This window comes from Furipterus horrens, unplaced genomic scaffold (genome assembly GCF_987537825.1).
Source record: "Furipterus horrens unplaced genomic scaffold, mFurHor1.1.pri manual_scaffold_13, whole genome shotgun sequence".
In the NCBI taxonomy this organism is placed as follows: Eukaryota; Metazoa; Chordata; class Mammalia; order Chiroptera; family Furipteridae; genus Furipterus; species Furipterus horrens.
The window spans coordinates 1,565,292-1,579,946 of record NW_028327183.1 but is presented as its reverse complement, the minus strand read 5'-3'; the positions used below and the strand labels follow the sequence as shown (position 1 = coordinate 1,579,946).

At 58.9% G+C, this 14,655-nt stretch overlaps 1 protein-coding gene across 1 annotated transcript; it reads left to right on the top strand.

Moving 5' to 3' along the window:
- Nucleotides 1–288: 288 nt before the first annotated feature.
- CCNE1 (cyclin E1) lies at nucleotides 289–9,580 on the top strand. The gene is made up of 12 exons (XM_090259349.1): nucleotides 289–474; nucleotides 920–978; nucleotides 1,080–1,167; nucleotides 1,385–1,453; nucleotides 4,896–5,041; nucleotides 5,130–5,265; nucleotides 7,191–7,337; nucleotides 7,883–7,978; nucleotides 8,145–8,279; nucleotides 8,374–8,485; nucleotides 8,573–8,730; nucleotides 8,982–9,580. The coding sequence occupies exons 2-12, from the start codon at nucleotides 956–958 to the stop codon at nucleotides 9,102–9,104; spliced, it is 1,233 nt and encodes a 410-aa protein (XP_090115475.1). The 5' UTR covers nucleotides 289–474; nucleotides 920–955; the 3' UTR covers nucleotides 9,105–9,580.
- The last annotated feature ends 5,075 nt before the right edge of the window (nucleotides 9,581–14,655 follow it).

Here is a 14,655-nt window from a genome sequence, read left to right as displayed (position 1 = left end):
GCGCGCAGGCCCTGTCACTTAGCCCCTCCCACCCCACTGGCCCCGCCCCTCCTGCGGCGCTGACGCCTGCGCCTAGCCCCGCCCCGACGGCTATAGCCCCGCCCCCAGTCCGGCCCTGAGGCGACTCCGCCCCCAGCGGTCCGGCGTCTCGGCCAATCGGCGCCGCGGAGGGCGGTCCTGAGCGCCGCGCGGGGCTGTCCCAGGGCCAGCGGGGGCGGGGCCGAGGGTGGCGGGAGGGCGCGGGGGCGGGCCGGGGGCCGGTTCCGCGCGCTGAGATTTTTAAATGTCCCGCTCTCCGCCGGGCGCAGGAGCAGCCGGCTCGACCGCCAGCACGGTGTAGGGGGCAGGCGCGGATCCCGCCACCGCCGCGCGCTCGCCGCCACCGCTTCCCCGCTCCCGGCCTCCCGCTCGCCCCGCCGCCCGCCTGCCTCCGGCCTCTGCGCGTGCTGCCTGCCTGTCGCGACCCGGCTTCGGGTGAGGCCCCGCGCGGCTGCGAACGGCGCAGCGGGCGAGGACTCCCGGGTCCGGCCGGCCGGGGTTGGGTGGGGTGGGGGTGGGGCGAGCCCAGGTCACCGAGTCCCCGGGGGCGTCAGCGCGGGGTGCCCGAGCGGGGTGGCTCAGAGGGGGCCAGGAGAGGTGTTGAGGGGGAGACTGAGGCAGCCCGGGCCCCGAGGACGGCGATGGGCCGGCAGAGCTTTCGGGGGGCGTCGGGGCCCCCCCCACCCCGGGTTCGGACCCGGTATCGCGAGCTGTTGGCGGCGCCGCGGGTGACAAGCCACCCCGGGCCCATCGGCCATTTTCCCGACCGGCCCGGGAGGCTCCCGCCGCCGCCGCGCGGGAGGGGGAGGGGTGTCCGGGGCGGGCCGCCGGGCCCTGGTCCCCTCCGTGTGCCGTCCTCACCCCGTTTCCCGCTCCGCGGCCCCCAGGCCTCAGGTGTGACCCCGCGCCCCACGCCATGCCGAGGGAGAGGAACGAGAGGTGAGCGGCCCGCCCCTGCGGGGAGGGAGGGGGCCGCGGTGGGGGAGGGGCGGCCCGCACGGGGCGCTCACCCTCACCTCCGTGCCGGCCTGGCCCCGCAGGGATGCCAAGGAGCCCGACAGCGGCAAGGAGGAGAGCGGCCCCGATGTCTCGGCTCACTCCAGGAAGAGGAAGGCAAACGTGGCCGTGGTGAGTACAAAGGAGGCAGGTGAGGGGGGACGGCCCCCGCCGGACCCGGGTACCAGGCTGGGGTCTGCCCAAGCGACCTTCGATGGGGGGCATGTGAGGGGGCCGCGCGCGATTGCGGAAAGTCTGTTCACCACCTAACCACCTTGCTTTTTCTCCTCTTTTTTGTCTTTGGGCTGCTCCGTGTGTCCGTGTGATGTTGGGGGCTGTTGTGCGTTAGTTTCTGCAGGATCCGGATGAAGAAGCTGCCAAAATCGAGGGGGCCGTGGGAGGCCAGCGTGGCAGCGAGGTGGGTTCACTTGCTGATTAGGCCTAAGTCGGGGGGGGGGGCATGGGGTCCCGCGCTGTGTTGCCCCTTGCCGAAGGCTCTTTCTCGGCGGCCGCGTCCCATGGCCAAGCGCTGCCCTGTCCTAGGACGCGGACCTCTGCCAGCCTCCGGTCCCCAGGAAGGTCGTGTGTCCCAAACATGTGCAGGGTCGTGGAGAACCGGAGTGGCCGTGAAGTAACTCAGTCCTTTCCCTTTGCCCTTGAGGAAACTGAGCCTCGGAGGAAGGGACTCAGTGGCCAGGGGCGGAGTCCGGCCTCCAGCCTCCAGCCTCATCCTGGGCCGGTGCCCTGGGGGAGGGCTGGGACGCATGGCTCCTCGGGTGACTAATAACGGGGCTGTGTGCGTTCACAGCGGCCGCCCCCGCTCACAGAAGCTTAAGGCTCTCCTCACCCCTTCTCCGGTCTTCAGGTCATGCTTAAACCTTGAACCCCCCGCTTCTGGAAGTCCTTCCAGCCCACCTGGCAGCTGCCCCCCGTGACCACTGCCCCGGACTCGGCCGCTGCGTGCGCTGTGTAATGATACGTGTGTGTCACACACTTTCTGCTGACCAGCCGGCCCTGTCGCCCCTCCTTCGCGGACCCCCTGCCAAACCCCCGTGTGCCCCTGTTGCCACTGTAACATCAGGAGTCCATGGCAGGAAAGCTGGCACTATCTCCCAACCTCCAGGAATGGCTGCAGACGGTAGTTACGGCTGCAGCGGGAAGCTGCCTACCCGTGGCTGGCCGGCCTGGCCCCCTCCCCGACAGCCCTGAGCAGGAAGGCTGTCTGAGCCGGGCCAGCGGCGCAGTGGGCAGCGCGCTGCTCTGGGGCCGTGAGACTAGCCATGGCCGCTGGGTGTGGGCGAGCAGAGGGCCTCAGAGCAGCGGGCCACACCGTGTGCAGTCAGCGTCCCTGCCCAGGGACCCTGGGAGTTAGCGTTTCTGGGCCAGTGCCACTGAATGGTGAACAGGGGACGGTGGCTTCCTTCTCTGCTGCAAAAACTGTTTCACTTGAGATCAGGAAATAAGACGGTGCATCCCAAGTTCTCTCCTTTCTGTTCTTTTTCTCTCCTTAAAACAAATCTTCAAACCACGCAAGTGGGTTTTTGCGGTTATTACAAATGTAGCTCTGCTCTGTGAAACTCAAGTGTGGTTATTTTCCCGGCTGTGCTTGAATTGAATTTCCAACTGAGGATGCAGCAGAGGTGTCCATACTGACTTCTCGGCGTTCGGAGGGATTTCTGTGTAGAAGGATCACTGGAGCGTTGCCTAGGGTGACATCCCGCACCGCGGACAGTCAAGAGTTGTCATATGGGAATAGCCCTGTTACCCCTCCGACGCCCCGCAGAAGGCACTGTCATGGCCGCCCAGAGGTCAATGATGACACGTTTGCGTACGTTTCGTGGCCTGGACAGCTAGGCTGCTATCCAGCTCTTTATGGAGCAGTCGGTGCCTTGCTATTTCTCTGTGTCGATTCATGAAGCTAGAACTTTGGGGTGACACGGGACTCTTCAGCCTGTGAATGACACAGAATTACAAGTTGCCCCGCTTGGCACCAGAGCCGTCATGCTGACCCTGTGCAGCTGCTCCCGTGGGACCGCATGCTGCTCAGCATGTCCCCGTTGTTGTGTGTGACGCAGCTTCCCTCTTTCTAGAAGTGGAACCCCGGAGTTTTGTTATTTCTCAGGTCGTAACTTTGTCCGAGGTAGCTCTGTTCTCCACTAAAAGTGGCGTAGGAGACGGTCTGTTGCTGCTCCTGTCCCGTTTCTTGCTCATGTCAGGCTGGCCTTGCTTCCTCTGAAGCTGGGTGTGCACTGAAGTTACAGGGCCCCTAAAAGGCCCACCTTGGGGACCGCATGTCTGCTTGTCACCCAGTTCAGAGCCGCAGATCGGGAACTGTGGCCAGTTTGTGTCCGAAGGCCTGCCCTGGGCCGTCCCAGCCCCGCAGCCTCGGCGGCTCCCAGCCCTCGCCTTCAGACTGGGGTCCGTTCCTGAACAGCAACTAAACCTGATTTGAGTCGAGGAGCTAGACCAGGACGGGGAGAGGAGGCTGCCCTCTGGCAGGTGTCGTGAGAGCTGCCGGGCCATTTGCATGCCCGGTTCTGTGCCCGGGGCAGCCTGGCTCTGTCTGCCTTGCTCCCCATGGTGCCCCAGGGTGCCCGGGCTCCTCCGGAAGCCGCTTGGAGCTGTGACAGGTGACCTAGAGCCCCAGCTCCAGGTTCATTTATGTCATCTCAGTTGTCTCTTGCCTTCTCTGGGCAATGCTGATGACCTTGAATTTCTAAAACAGTGCCACAGTATGAGACTCCCATAGGCTTCTGTGCCAGCAGACGGTCACCTGCCATATTGCCAACAGAACCACCATCTTAAGAATTTAAAAAATGAGTCCTCTACAGACAGCACAGTGGTGGTACCAGAGGGGAAGGGGGTGGGCGGAGGAACGCTTTTTGAAAATCACTTGTGGGCTTCTTTTCAGAGTAGGGCAATAAACAGCAGCTTTAAAAAGAAAACTCCCTAAATGGCAGAGCGAGCTTAGTGTTTCCAGATACTGCAGATTGAACGCGATTAAGTATCTGGGGCCTTTCAAAGGTAAGCCTCCTGCTTTGGGTGTTTAATGACGGTGTATTCACTTATGAGTTATTTGCGTCTAGCTCTGCAGTGCAAGGCTTCAGGACAGGAGTCAAAGGTCATGGGACCTGGGCTCATCTGTCCCCACAGACTTTCTAGCCTAAGCTGTGGCCACGGGTCGATTTGGTTCCACCTGGGCAGATATTCTTTCTGTTCCGAGTTAGGGAAAACAGGAGGTCCCCATTACGTAATATATCTGGCCGGTCTGCGGCCCAAGGAAGATGTCACATTAGATGTGACACTGTGTTTTAAGATGTGGAGACAGTTACAGATGGCGATGTGTGCTTTTGATCTTTCATACTTGAGAATGTAAGTACTTCTATTGGGAATTCTGCCTTCCGCTTTTAAGAAATGTTTGCAGCTGCGGCGTACTTGTTAAAAAACAAATCGTGACCGAGCCATCATCCCACAATGCACTGCAGTCGTGGTGCGCAGCATGGTGCCAAGCTGCCCACGACCTGTGCTCTGGGTTTGGTGATGATGTGAGAGCCGTCGCTGTGGGCAGTGCCTCACCCTCCTGCCCCGCGGTGCCGCCCGCCTCTCCTGTGAGAACCCCGAGTGGAGGGGGAAGTGCTGCTGAGCGCGCTCACTTCTCTCCCCTGGACTCCGGAGCTGGGACCGCAGTGGAATGGCAGCTCGGGGTCACTCCTGCGGCTGTGTGTCTCCATCCTGGCTCCGGCCTGGAGACTGCTCTCCCGGGTGAAGACATGTTTCGAATTACTGGCTCTTCTACAAATCACTGAATGTAAAAGTAGCTGGTTTCCATCAACATGGAAAACCGTGTTTTCCCTTTGCAGCCTTGCGACGGCCGTGCAGCCGTCGAGAACCCGTGCTCCCTGATGCCCACCCCGGACAAAGACGAGGATGCGCCGGGGAGCCCGAGCTCCGCGCACAAGGCCCCTGTCCCCAGGCCGGCCAGAGCATCGCCCCTGCCTGTCCTGAAGTGAGTGCCACCCACCCGCACCGCTGCAGCCCGGCGGCCGCGGGCGCACCCTGACCCCTGTCTGTTGTCTTGTTGCCATTTTCCGTAGCTGGGCAAGTGGAGAGGAGGTCTGGAAAATCATGTTGAACAAGGAGAAGATGTACTTGAGGGACAAGCACTTTCTGCAGCAGCACCCTCTCCTGCAGCCGAGAATGCGGGCGATTCTCCTGGACTGGCTGATGGAGGTGAGCTGGGCCCCCGGCTGCTGGCAGCACAGCCCTTTCTCGAGCCTCCGAGCCTCCCCGACCTCCGTGGGCTGGTCCCGTCCGCGCGGTCTCAGTCTCTGCTGGGCGCTCCCTCACTGCCGTGGTCTCGCTCTCTTCTCGTTGGCCGGCGTGCTTCCTTATAGGAATTTCTGAAGTCTCTTTACAGCTTTGCAGCTTTTATGCATTTGGAGTCAAGGAGTGAGTGGGAGGAAGATCGCACAGGGCAGGAGGAAGCCAGGAGGGCTGTGGTCGCGGGGGCCGAGATGAGGGGCCCTTGGGCAGATTAACACCCCACCCCACTCTGAGGGGTGCTGCTTCCGGCGTTTCCCGGGGCTGTTCACCCGGATGCACAGAGACAGGGGCAGGGCCGGCTGGTCACCCTTCACTGCGGCAGTGACGAGCCTGGGCGAGGCCGCCCACCGCCACCTGCAGTCAGGGGCGACGATCAGACCGCCCCCGAGCCTGCTTTCTGTAAACCCCTGTTTCGCCCACAGTTCCCCCTCTTGGCTATAAATCAATCAGAGGGAGCGTCGATGACCAGGCTTTTGGTCGGAAAGTGTGGTCTCAGCGCTAGGAAGGCTCGTTCCTAGGAAGTCTCAGTGCTGTCATTGTCCTGTTGGCCGCAGGGGATGCGGTGACACATGACCATGGGACCGGAGCTGAGGCCGAGTTTTCCCAAACACGGAGGGAAGGGCAGGAGAGTGGAGGCACGAGCCGTGTGGCCTGCCTGTGACGAGCGCTGGGTCGCCTGGCCCCGGGCACTGTCATGGTCGGGGTCTTGCCTCCTGCCTCGTTTCTGTATTTGGCATCCAGTGTAACGGGCGTCCAGTTTTTGGCATCAAGGTTCCAACAGCCCCAAAGACGCTCTTCTTCAGTTCACTGTAAACGCTGCTGTTTTGTCTTTGCTGGTGAACTTACTTCCAGGCGTGTCCCGTGCGACGCAGGTAACAGCCGCGTGATAGCCTCTGCCACGGTTTTAAAACTATGAACAGGCTTTTAACGGTCAGAAACCGTACGTTGTTTCTCTGTCACACCTTGGGACCCATTTCTCCTTCCCCACAGAAGCCTGTCCTAACAAAGCGTACTGCTCACACTTTCAGTGACCCCACTGTGTCAGGCCGGGCCCTCCGCTGCAGGCCTTCCTTTCCTCACCCGTGACCTCTCCCCGCAGTCTTTTCCTTGCGTGGATTGTGTGGATTGGGAGTAGTGTGGGGAACACAGCTTCTGCAGCAGGCAAGAAAAGGCGGCTGGCTTATCTGCTCCATTGGCTTTTCTTCACTCGCCCCGGAAAACGCCCACACCGCCTGTGCCGTTTCACTTGCTCTGGGCGCCTCCTACATGGGTGAACCCCGGGAGGCGCCCGTACAGGTTGACGGCCTGTTCGGGAGCAGCAGGTCCATGCACACACTCAGGACTGGGCCGCCCTGGGAGGACGCGAGGCTGGCACTGTCCCGGGCTTGCCGCCCCGTAGCCTCTGTCCACGTGACAGCCCGAGCCGCAGCCTCTGCTCTTTAGAAAGCTTTGCCTGTGCTGGTGGAGAGTTGGGGTGTGCTGTGGTCCTTCTGTAGGCGTGCTCCGGCTTCCCCTCGTTACTGGTGTTGCCCAGCTGCGAGGGCGCGCGGTAGCGATGTCCTCGGCAGGATGAAACTGCCGGGGGGCAGCACTCCGAGAAAATCCTAGCTTTTCCGTGAAAATGCTGTGTCTGCCGGGTCGCTACCGAGCGCGGTGCACAGTCTGTCCGAGTCCGTTTTCACGGGGCCTGTGCTCAGCGACCAGCAACGTGAGTGTCTTTGCGCAAAGCCAACTCGATTGATTAATACTGTTCTTTACCAGACGCAGGGCAAGCCTTTCTCTTTCTTTATTCCTCAAGCAGCTGTTCTGACGCACGCTCGGTGCTTTTGCAGGTGTGCGAAGTCTACAAACTTCACAGGGAGACGTTTTACCTGGCGCAGGACTTCTTCGATCGGTACATGGCGACCCAGCAGGACATCGTGAAGACGCTCCTACAGCTCGTGGGCATCTCGTCGTTGTTCATTGCCGCCAAGCTCGAGGCAAGTGGCGACGCGGCGCATGCTGCTCCTCAGGCTCCGCGGGGGTCGGGGGGAAGTCAGCTCTTTGTTTCTCCTGTGTGCCCCACGGTTTCCTCCTTGGGATGCCTTCTAAAGACACACGGATATACACACACACACAGACACAAAATGCTAAAAATTAACCAGGAGTGGAAAGCAGTGAGCATATAAAATGCTTAGGTGACTGCAGTCACTTGAAGCAAAACTTATGCCGTGACCTCAGAGGCACAGTTTGGTGTCATTACAAGGGCCCAGCTTTCAAAGATGTTGCCAAAGGCCTTGGGCAAGATGAAAATTTCGCACTGTTCCCCACAAGTCAGAGTGTGCGTGGCTGCCTGGAGAGGGCGGCGGTTTCCCTCTTCCCACTTGGCCCCGTGGGCACCGCTGGGGCAGCCCTGGGGCTCGTCCATCGTCCGTGTGCCCCCCGCCCTCCGTGCCGGCACGTGAAGAGGAACGTCAGGGGCTCCCGCAGGTCCCAGCGGCAGAGGCGGACTCTGCAGGTCAGCGCTCCCGCTTCCTCCCTGCAGGAGATCTACCCTCCCAAGCTGCACCAGTTTGCGTACGTCACGGACGGGGCGTGTTCGGGCGACGACATCCTCACCATGGAGCTGATCATCATGAAGGTAGGCCGAGCTGCCGTCTCAGCTGTGTGCCCCCCCGCCCCCCTGCGGGGCGTCCCTGGCTGGGTGCGGCCCGTGGGACACTGTGGCCTGGCTCGGGCTGTCGTCAGCTGCTCTGGAAACGTCTTTCCTTCCTCAACCGCGGGTCTCTTTTCTCTGTTTCCCTCAGGCTCTCAAGTGGCGTTTAAGTCCCTTGACCATTGTGTCCTGGCTGAACGTGTACATGCAGGTGGCCTACCTGAATAACCTGTACGAAGTGCTCTTGCCTCAGTATCCCCCGGACGTCTTCGTCCAGATCATGCAGGTCAGTGCCCGAGCCTGGGGGTGCCTGCCCTGCCAGTCTGTCGCCGGGCACGGTGTGTGTCGGCCGTCTGCTCAGCGTCCTTTCTTCTCTGCAGCTTTTGGATCTCTGCGTCCTGGATGTCGGCTGCCTAGAGTTCTCCTACGGCGTCCTTGCTGCCTCTGCGCTGTACCATTTCTCTTCGTCCGAGCTGATGCAAAAGGTCTCAGGTACGTCTGTGTGCCGGTGCGTCACAGGGTGCCGGGCTCCCGGACGGGGTGGCCTCAGCCGGAGCCTGAAGTGCACGTCCGTTGCAGGCTACCAGTGGGGCGACATAGAGAAGTGCGTGAAGTGGATGGTCCCCTTCGCCGTCGTCATCAGGGAGACGGGAAGTTCAAAGCTGATACAGTTCCGCGGCGTTCCTACTGAAGACGCCCACAACATCCAGACCCATTCGAAGAGCTTGGACCTGCTGGTCAGTCCTCTGCCGTGTCCCGCACGCGATGCTGCAGCTCCCTCACGTCGGGCTCTGCCCCCTTTCACTCCTTAAGGAGGGAACGTTGTGCTCGGTAGATGCATGTCTAAGCGTGGTGCGGCGCAGCGTAGACTTCTAGATTGTTCTTGCTATGTCCCCTCACTCCCCTCCGTGGAGAAAAGCACGCAGTAAGCTGCGCCCACGGGACATGTTCTTCTGTGGTAACACGCCTCACCTCTTCTTACCGACAGGACCAAGCCCAAGCAAAGAAAGCCACGCTGTCTGAACAAAACAGGGCCTCTCCTCTCCCGTCGGGGCTCCTCACCCCTCCGCAGAGCGTTAAGAAGCGGACCGGCAAGAAGGGAACAGCCTGACACTCCAGCCTCCACCAAAGACAGCCGGGCCCACGTGCTTGCTCCAGTCCCTGCGGGTCCGCGCCCCGGAGCCACCTCAGCTGCCAGACGTGCCACGGGAGGGTGCTCTCTTCCGGAGCACGGGTGTTCTGTGGACGTCTCGGGTGGGAGGAGCGTTTCCACAGGACACTTAGATTGGGTCCTGAGTGGGTCAAGTACACCAGCCACCTCCAGACACCAATGAGTGCTCCCGATGCTGCTACGGAGGGTGCTGCTTGACCTGACCCACAGCCACCTGGGGCACGGGGCTGGGAGCTGGGGCGTGGGCAGGGTTGCGGCCTCCTGCGGGTGTCATGGTGCGCGGTGCTGCGTGGGCCGGTGTGGGCACAGGGCCTGCCTTCCTTGTTACCTTTGACTGTGTCCATTTCCTTTTATGAACTGTCGTTTCTAAGTGCTGCTACGTCTGTCTTTTTTAATAAAGGTGACGGTGTCTTTGAGACAGCTGGTTTCATGAGCCATGTCTGGTCATTTAAGGTGTACGTCCACTGTGATGCGGCTATGCCGAGTTCTCGGTGTTAACTGCCTGCTTCCTGAAGCTCACACTTTACAAAATTTTGGGGAAGAGCTTCGGGCATGGCCATGCCTGTCTCCTGGGGCCCCGAGAGGGAGGCTCCCCTTGGCCCGTCTCCCTCAGTGCCCCCGCACAGACTCGCCCACCCTGAGGAAGTCTGCTTGGGGAACATGACACATGCAAAGTGAAGCTGGGTGCAGCCCATGGCCATGATGTTGGAGCACGGTCTGACCCCAGTCACTGCTGGGGTTGCCTCATGTCTGGCTCCTGGAGGACATCTGTCCCGTGAAGGCCTGACGCGGGCATTTCACTTCGTGGGTTTGTGACGCTCTCAACGTGGAGGGCTTGTCTGTTCTCGTGTTCCTCCTCACAACGCTTTGGTCTGTGTATGGGTCCATAAAAGGGAGGGTGAATGAGCATATAAACTTATGTTCAACTTGGTGTTTATCTCATTCTGTAAAAAATCTGAGATACTCAGAGAAATGGCCATTTTAAGTGTGTCATATGTATATGAAGTGAGTGATCATATTTTTCACACGGTGATGTCATGGTTCTGGCCTCAACAAAGGCGGTTTCATGTGGTTTTCCGATAAAAATGATTCTGAACCCCCATGCTATGCTGTTCTGCTGCCCATGACCTCCTGACGAGTGAGTTCTCCCTTTGCAGACAGAGGTGCTCTTGCCTCAAAAAGGAGTGAACTTTTAATGCTGGTCACTTGCAAAATGTCCTAGAGGTGATTGATTTATGTTTGGCATTCTCCATGCAAAAGGATGGCGCTAAAAGCATTTCCATTTCCCAAGCTGTAGAAGTCAGAGCCTGACAAATGTGAGGTCGCACTGGCTGAGCGCGTGCTTGAGGTGAACACTGATTTATCGACCGTTTGGCAAGCTGTCACCTTGTAGGGTCTTATTGGCCATGATGGAACGAGACGGTCTTATGTACAAAATCGTCGGAATTCTGCGTTTCTGGAAATCGGTATTTTCTTTAAATTACAGTGTTGCCACGGGCAGCTCTTAAATCATTTGCCTGTAAAGGGTAAGTCCTGATGGGTAAGTGCAATTTATGGTAATCAATATTTTCTGTGGCAGAGCCCCTGGTAAATCATGGCGGTTCCCCTCTCCAAGGAGCTTCCTCCCACCTTGAGCCCCTCGTGGGTCGGCCCCAGGTGCCCATGTGCCAAGTTGCTTTTGTTCTGTGACTCAGTGAGACCTGGCTGAGGCCGGGAGACACTGAACAGACATGGGGTAAAAACGGTAGCTCTGGTCCACCCGGGCGGACAAACGGAGATGGGCTCCTGGGCAGGAAGGACCCAGAGGCACCGGGGCCCCAGGTGGGCCTCCTTGTGTGAGAGGCGGAGAAACAGAACAACTTGCTGACCACCATGATGAGGGATTGTCCACCTCACACCTCAGCTCAGGGAAGTCATCCCTGGCCCCCGCCTGGGCAGCTCTCACATCTGTTCCCTGTGCCGAGAAAGAGAACACAGGTCTTCGGGGTTAGGGAAGGGTTGCCAATGTCACCCTCCCTGTGGGCTGCTGCTACCCCTCCACGGGGAGTCGATGATGCTGGGGTTCTCGCGTACTTGAGGCTCTGAGGGTGAAGAAGTCCAGCTATGGGACCCTTTACGATGTGGAGCTTGGTGCGAGGTCCATGTCAGCCCTGGAACCCCGATGCCAACGAGATTGTTCATTTGGGCAAAATGAGACTGGCCAGAGCGGGGATGGAGGAGGCAGCACATGGGATCGTGTCTAGCAGATTACCCAACTGCGCGTTTTCCTACCGTGTTTTGAAATTCAAATCACATTTCTACCTTGGACATTGTTAGAAGACTATTTTTATCCCTGCTGTAATCATCTAATTTGCTGATTACGGGTCTCAAATTGCCACAGAGAACTCAATTTTTGAAAGAATTGTCCTGTTTGATCAAATACGTTATTCAAGCAATGCAGTCATTTGTTCCAGAAGGTTACCTGCCAGGCAGAGCCAACCAGGAGTAATAGCATTAGAAGCCTGTACTTAAAACCACGCATTAGCTAATCTGCTGGTGACAATAGAGTCTTAAATATAATTTGCTGCAGATACTTCAGCTCCTGCGCCGACAGACAATTGCATTTTGTATTCAACGAGCGTAGCTTTTCCCTACCTCACCCCGAGTCCAAATTTAGCTCCAGAAGGCTCATTCCCAGGCTCCCAGGTTCTGCTTCCCCCGAGACTCAGACAGGAGGGCAATGGTATCCTTTATCGAATAAACCCTCCCTCTGCCCCACTTTTAAATCGTTTTCCTGATCAACGCCAGCCCCAAGCTTGCGTAGCATCTGACTGTGGTGAGGTTCAAGTCTGAGGTTGGCTTCCATAGTAAGACACGTGAGCTGCCCTCCCCGCGGCCTCTCCCTGTGCTGGGCGCTACCTGCGCAGCAGGCAGGGTGCAGTGGGGAAGCGCAGGTGAGCTGGGATCCGCACAGGTGATGGTGTGGAAGGGTGAAAACAGATGCCTGCAGCAGGAGGAGGTGGTCCCGATGAGCGGAGGATGGAGGGATCCCAGGCAGAAGGGGAGCAGAGCCCATGTCCCACAGGGCCTTTGCTGTCAATCTGAAGATGGGCCTGGGTCCCCGCGGCAGGGGGCCGTTTTGCGAGGAGGGGCGTGGCCGTGGCGGGCAGACTAGCTTCCAGAGTTCCGGTGAAGGAGTGCAGGGTTGCAGACGCAGGGAGAGCCCTGCCTCCCTTCCCCAAGCCCCGGTGGGTCTTTCCCGTCACCCAGCACCCTGAGGTCAGTGTGCATGGTCCCCACACATATTCCTAGACTTTATCGTTCATATTTGGATCCACAAGCAACAACTTTACAGAAACCACTGCTTTGGGTGTTTAAAAAATTCATGTAAATGGAATCAAACTGTACACGTCATTGCACCACGGGTTCTTTTCTTCCAACAGAACTTCTGTGCAGTCCCCACGTTGCTGCCCGTGAGTGGCACTGATCCTGACTGGGGCAGAGCTCGTGCCTGTGAAGCTGGGCAAGAGCCGCTTTCCAGGGGTGTCACAACCACAAGAGGCGCCGCCACCAACACGTGCGCGTGTGCCGCGTGTGTGACCCCTCCAGACACACTGCCAGGCGTGAGACTGCAGCTTCGCTCCGTGCGCCCAGCTACTTCCCCAAACCCTGCCGATTTCTACTCCCTCCCACTCGGCATTGCTGACCCCTCTTCCCTCTAAAATAGCGATGATTTGCCCTGATGGGTCTCTCTCTGGTTATGAAAGCGAAGCTCGTTTGTTAAAAGTTAGAAAACTGCGAGCACAGCACACAAACTGAAAGTCCCCGGAGGTGCCGTTCTGAGCAGTTGGGTGTTAATGCGGAGTCGCTTGCCCCACGGTTTTTTCTCGGCACATACCAGCGTGTGGATAAAGGTGACCACCTTTCTACAGGGCTCTCGTCCAGCGGTGGCCCCCTCAGTGGCTTTAGTGCACGCGCACATACGAGCTCACTCCTCTGCTGCTCATTTCAGCGAGCGCCTGCCACTGGGTGTCCTTGCTCAGCATGGAAGCTCCAGACCTGGCGCGGAACAGGTGCTCATTGAAGATTTGCACCGGGAACGAGCGGGCAGATGGATTGGGTCTTACACAGTCACTTTCATTAAATTTCATGCTTTTCCAGAAGAATACAGACCAGCTTCCACTTGCAAAAGATCGACATTAAGATTGCCAGGCAGGACACTAACAGCAACGAATCAGACCTGTCTCGGTTCCAGTGCTTTTCAGAGGAAAGACGCCACTGAATTCCAGTTCCTGGAAGCATGGCGAGGGTGGGCTGCCCTCCCCCCGCCCCCCCCCCCCCCGCCCCCCCGCGAGGCTGGGCTCGGACTCGTCATCCGGCAGAGAGCTGGACAGATGATCCATTCCCCAGGACGGGTGAACCAGCCTTCCCTCCTTACAAGAGAAGTCAGAAATCCGAAGTTAATGTCTTCCAGCGCTCACAGCCAGAGTCATCCAGAAAGTTCTCTGTGTGTCTCTGTGTGAGATGATGGATTGGTCTGAAGAGCTTCCCCTGAAGCTGCGTCCTCTGTCCGTGCCTGTCCCCCAGGTGTGTGGTGTGGGGGACAGGGTCCCTCCAACAGTCAGGGCTGCACATGGGGGCTGCAGGTCATTGTATTTGGGCTGCGAGGGGGCTTTAGAACACTTGCTCTCACCTTGAACACTTGGGGGAGCTCATACTTGGATATGGCTCCCCACACCCCCATCTCAGGGCTCTGTGCTGGTCAGGGCCCAGCTTCTTGAGACAACACAATTCTTGAATCTGAAAACACAGGTGAGGTCAGGAAAAGAAGTGTCTGGCGAACAGCGGCAGAGGTGGTGTGCTCTTCCCAGGCGCACACAACGTCGGAACACGTTTCCTCTTCAGGACGGAGCTCTGTGCCCCAAGCTCTGCACTTTACCAGCAGGGCCCCCGTGGGTGCTTGTTTCAGATTCCTGGGTTTGTGGGGGTGGGGGCTCCATGCGGCTTTCAGCTGCCACTGAACCACCCTGGGTCTCAGTTTCCTCCTCAGCCCCTTGGCAGGGAGGCCGCCGCGTGGTCAGCGCGCACTGGGTACGCCCATCCTCATGGCGTTAAGGGCTACTTTCTGTTTCTCTTCAAACTCTGTCTCCCAGGTGGTGATGACAGACGAGTCTGGGGTGCTTTCAGGTTCCTAGTCACCCACTAGGGAACTCCCCTGCTTCCTGTCATGCAAAGGAGGTTTCATTTCTCACTGTCAGAAGAGATGGGGCAAAGTAAGATCTGCAGCAGGTGGGCTGGAAACCTGCTGGGTCTGAGAGCTGCCTCACCTCCCCCTCGTCCTCCGAGTGACCCTGGGGAGGCCTTTGACCCTCACCCTGTCTAGGGCATGCCTCGGCAAGAGGTGGGACAGATGTGCTGCCCAGAAAAGGTTCCCCACCCCAAGGCTGGAGCCTGGTCCTGCGGGTGGCGCTGGACATGGTCCTGGGTGGGAGGGATGCTAGGGTCTCTCAGA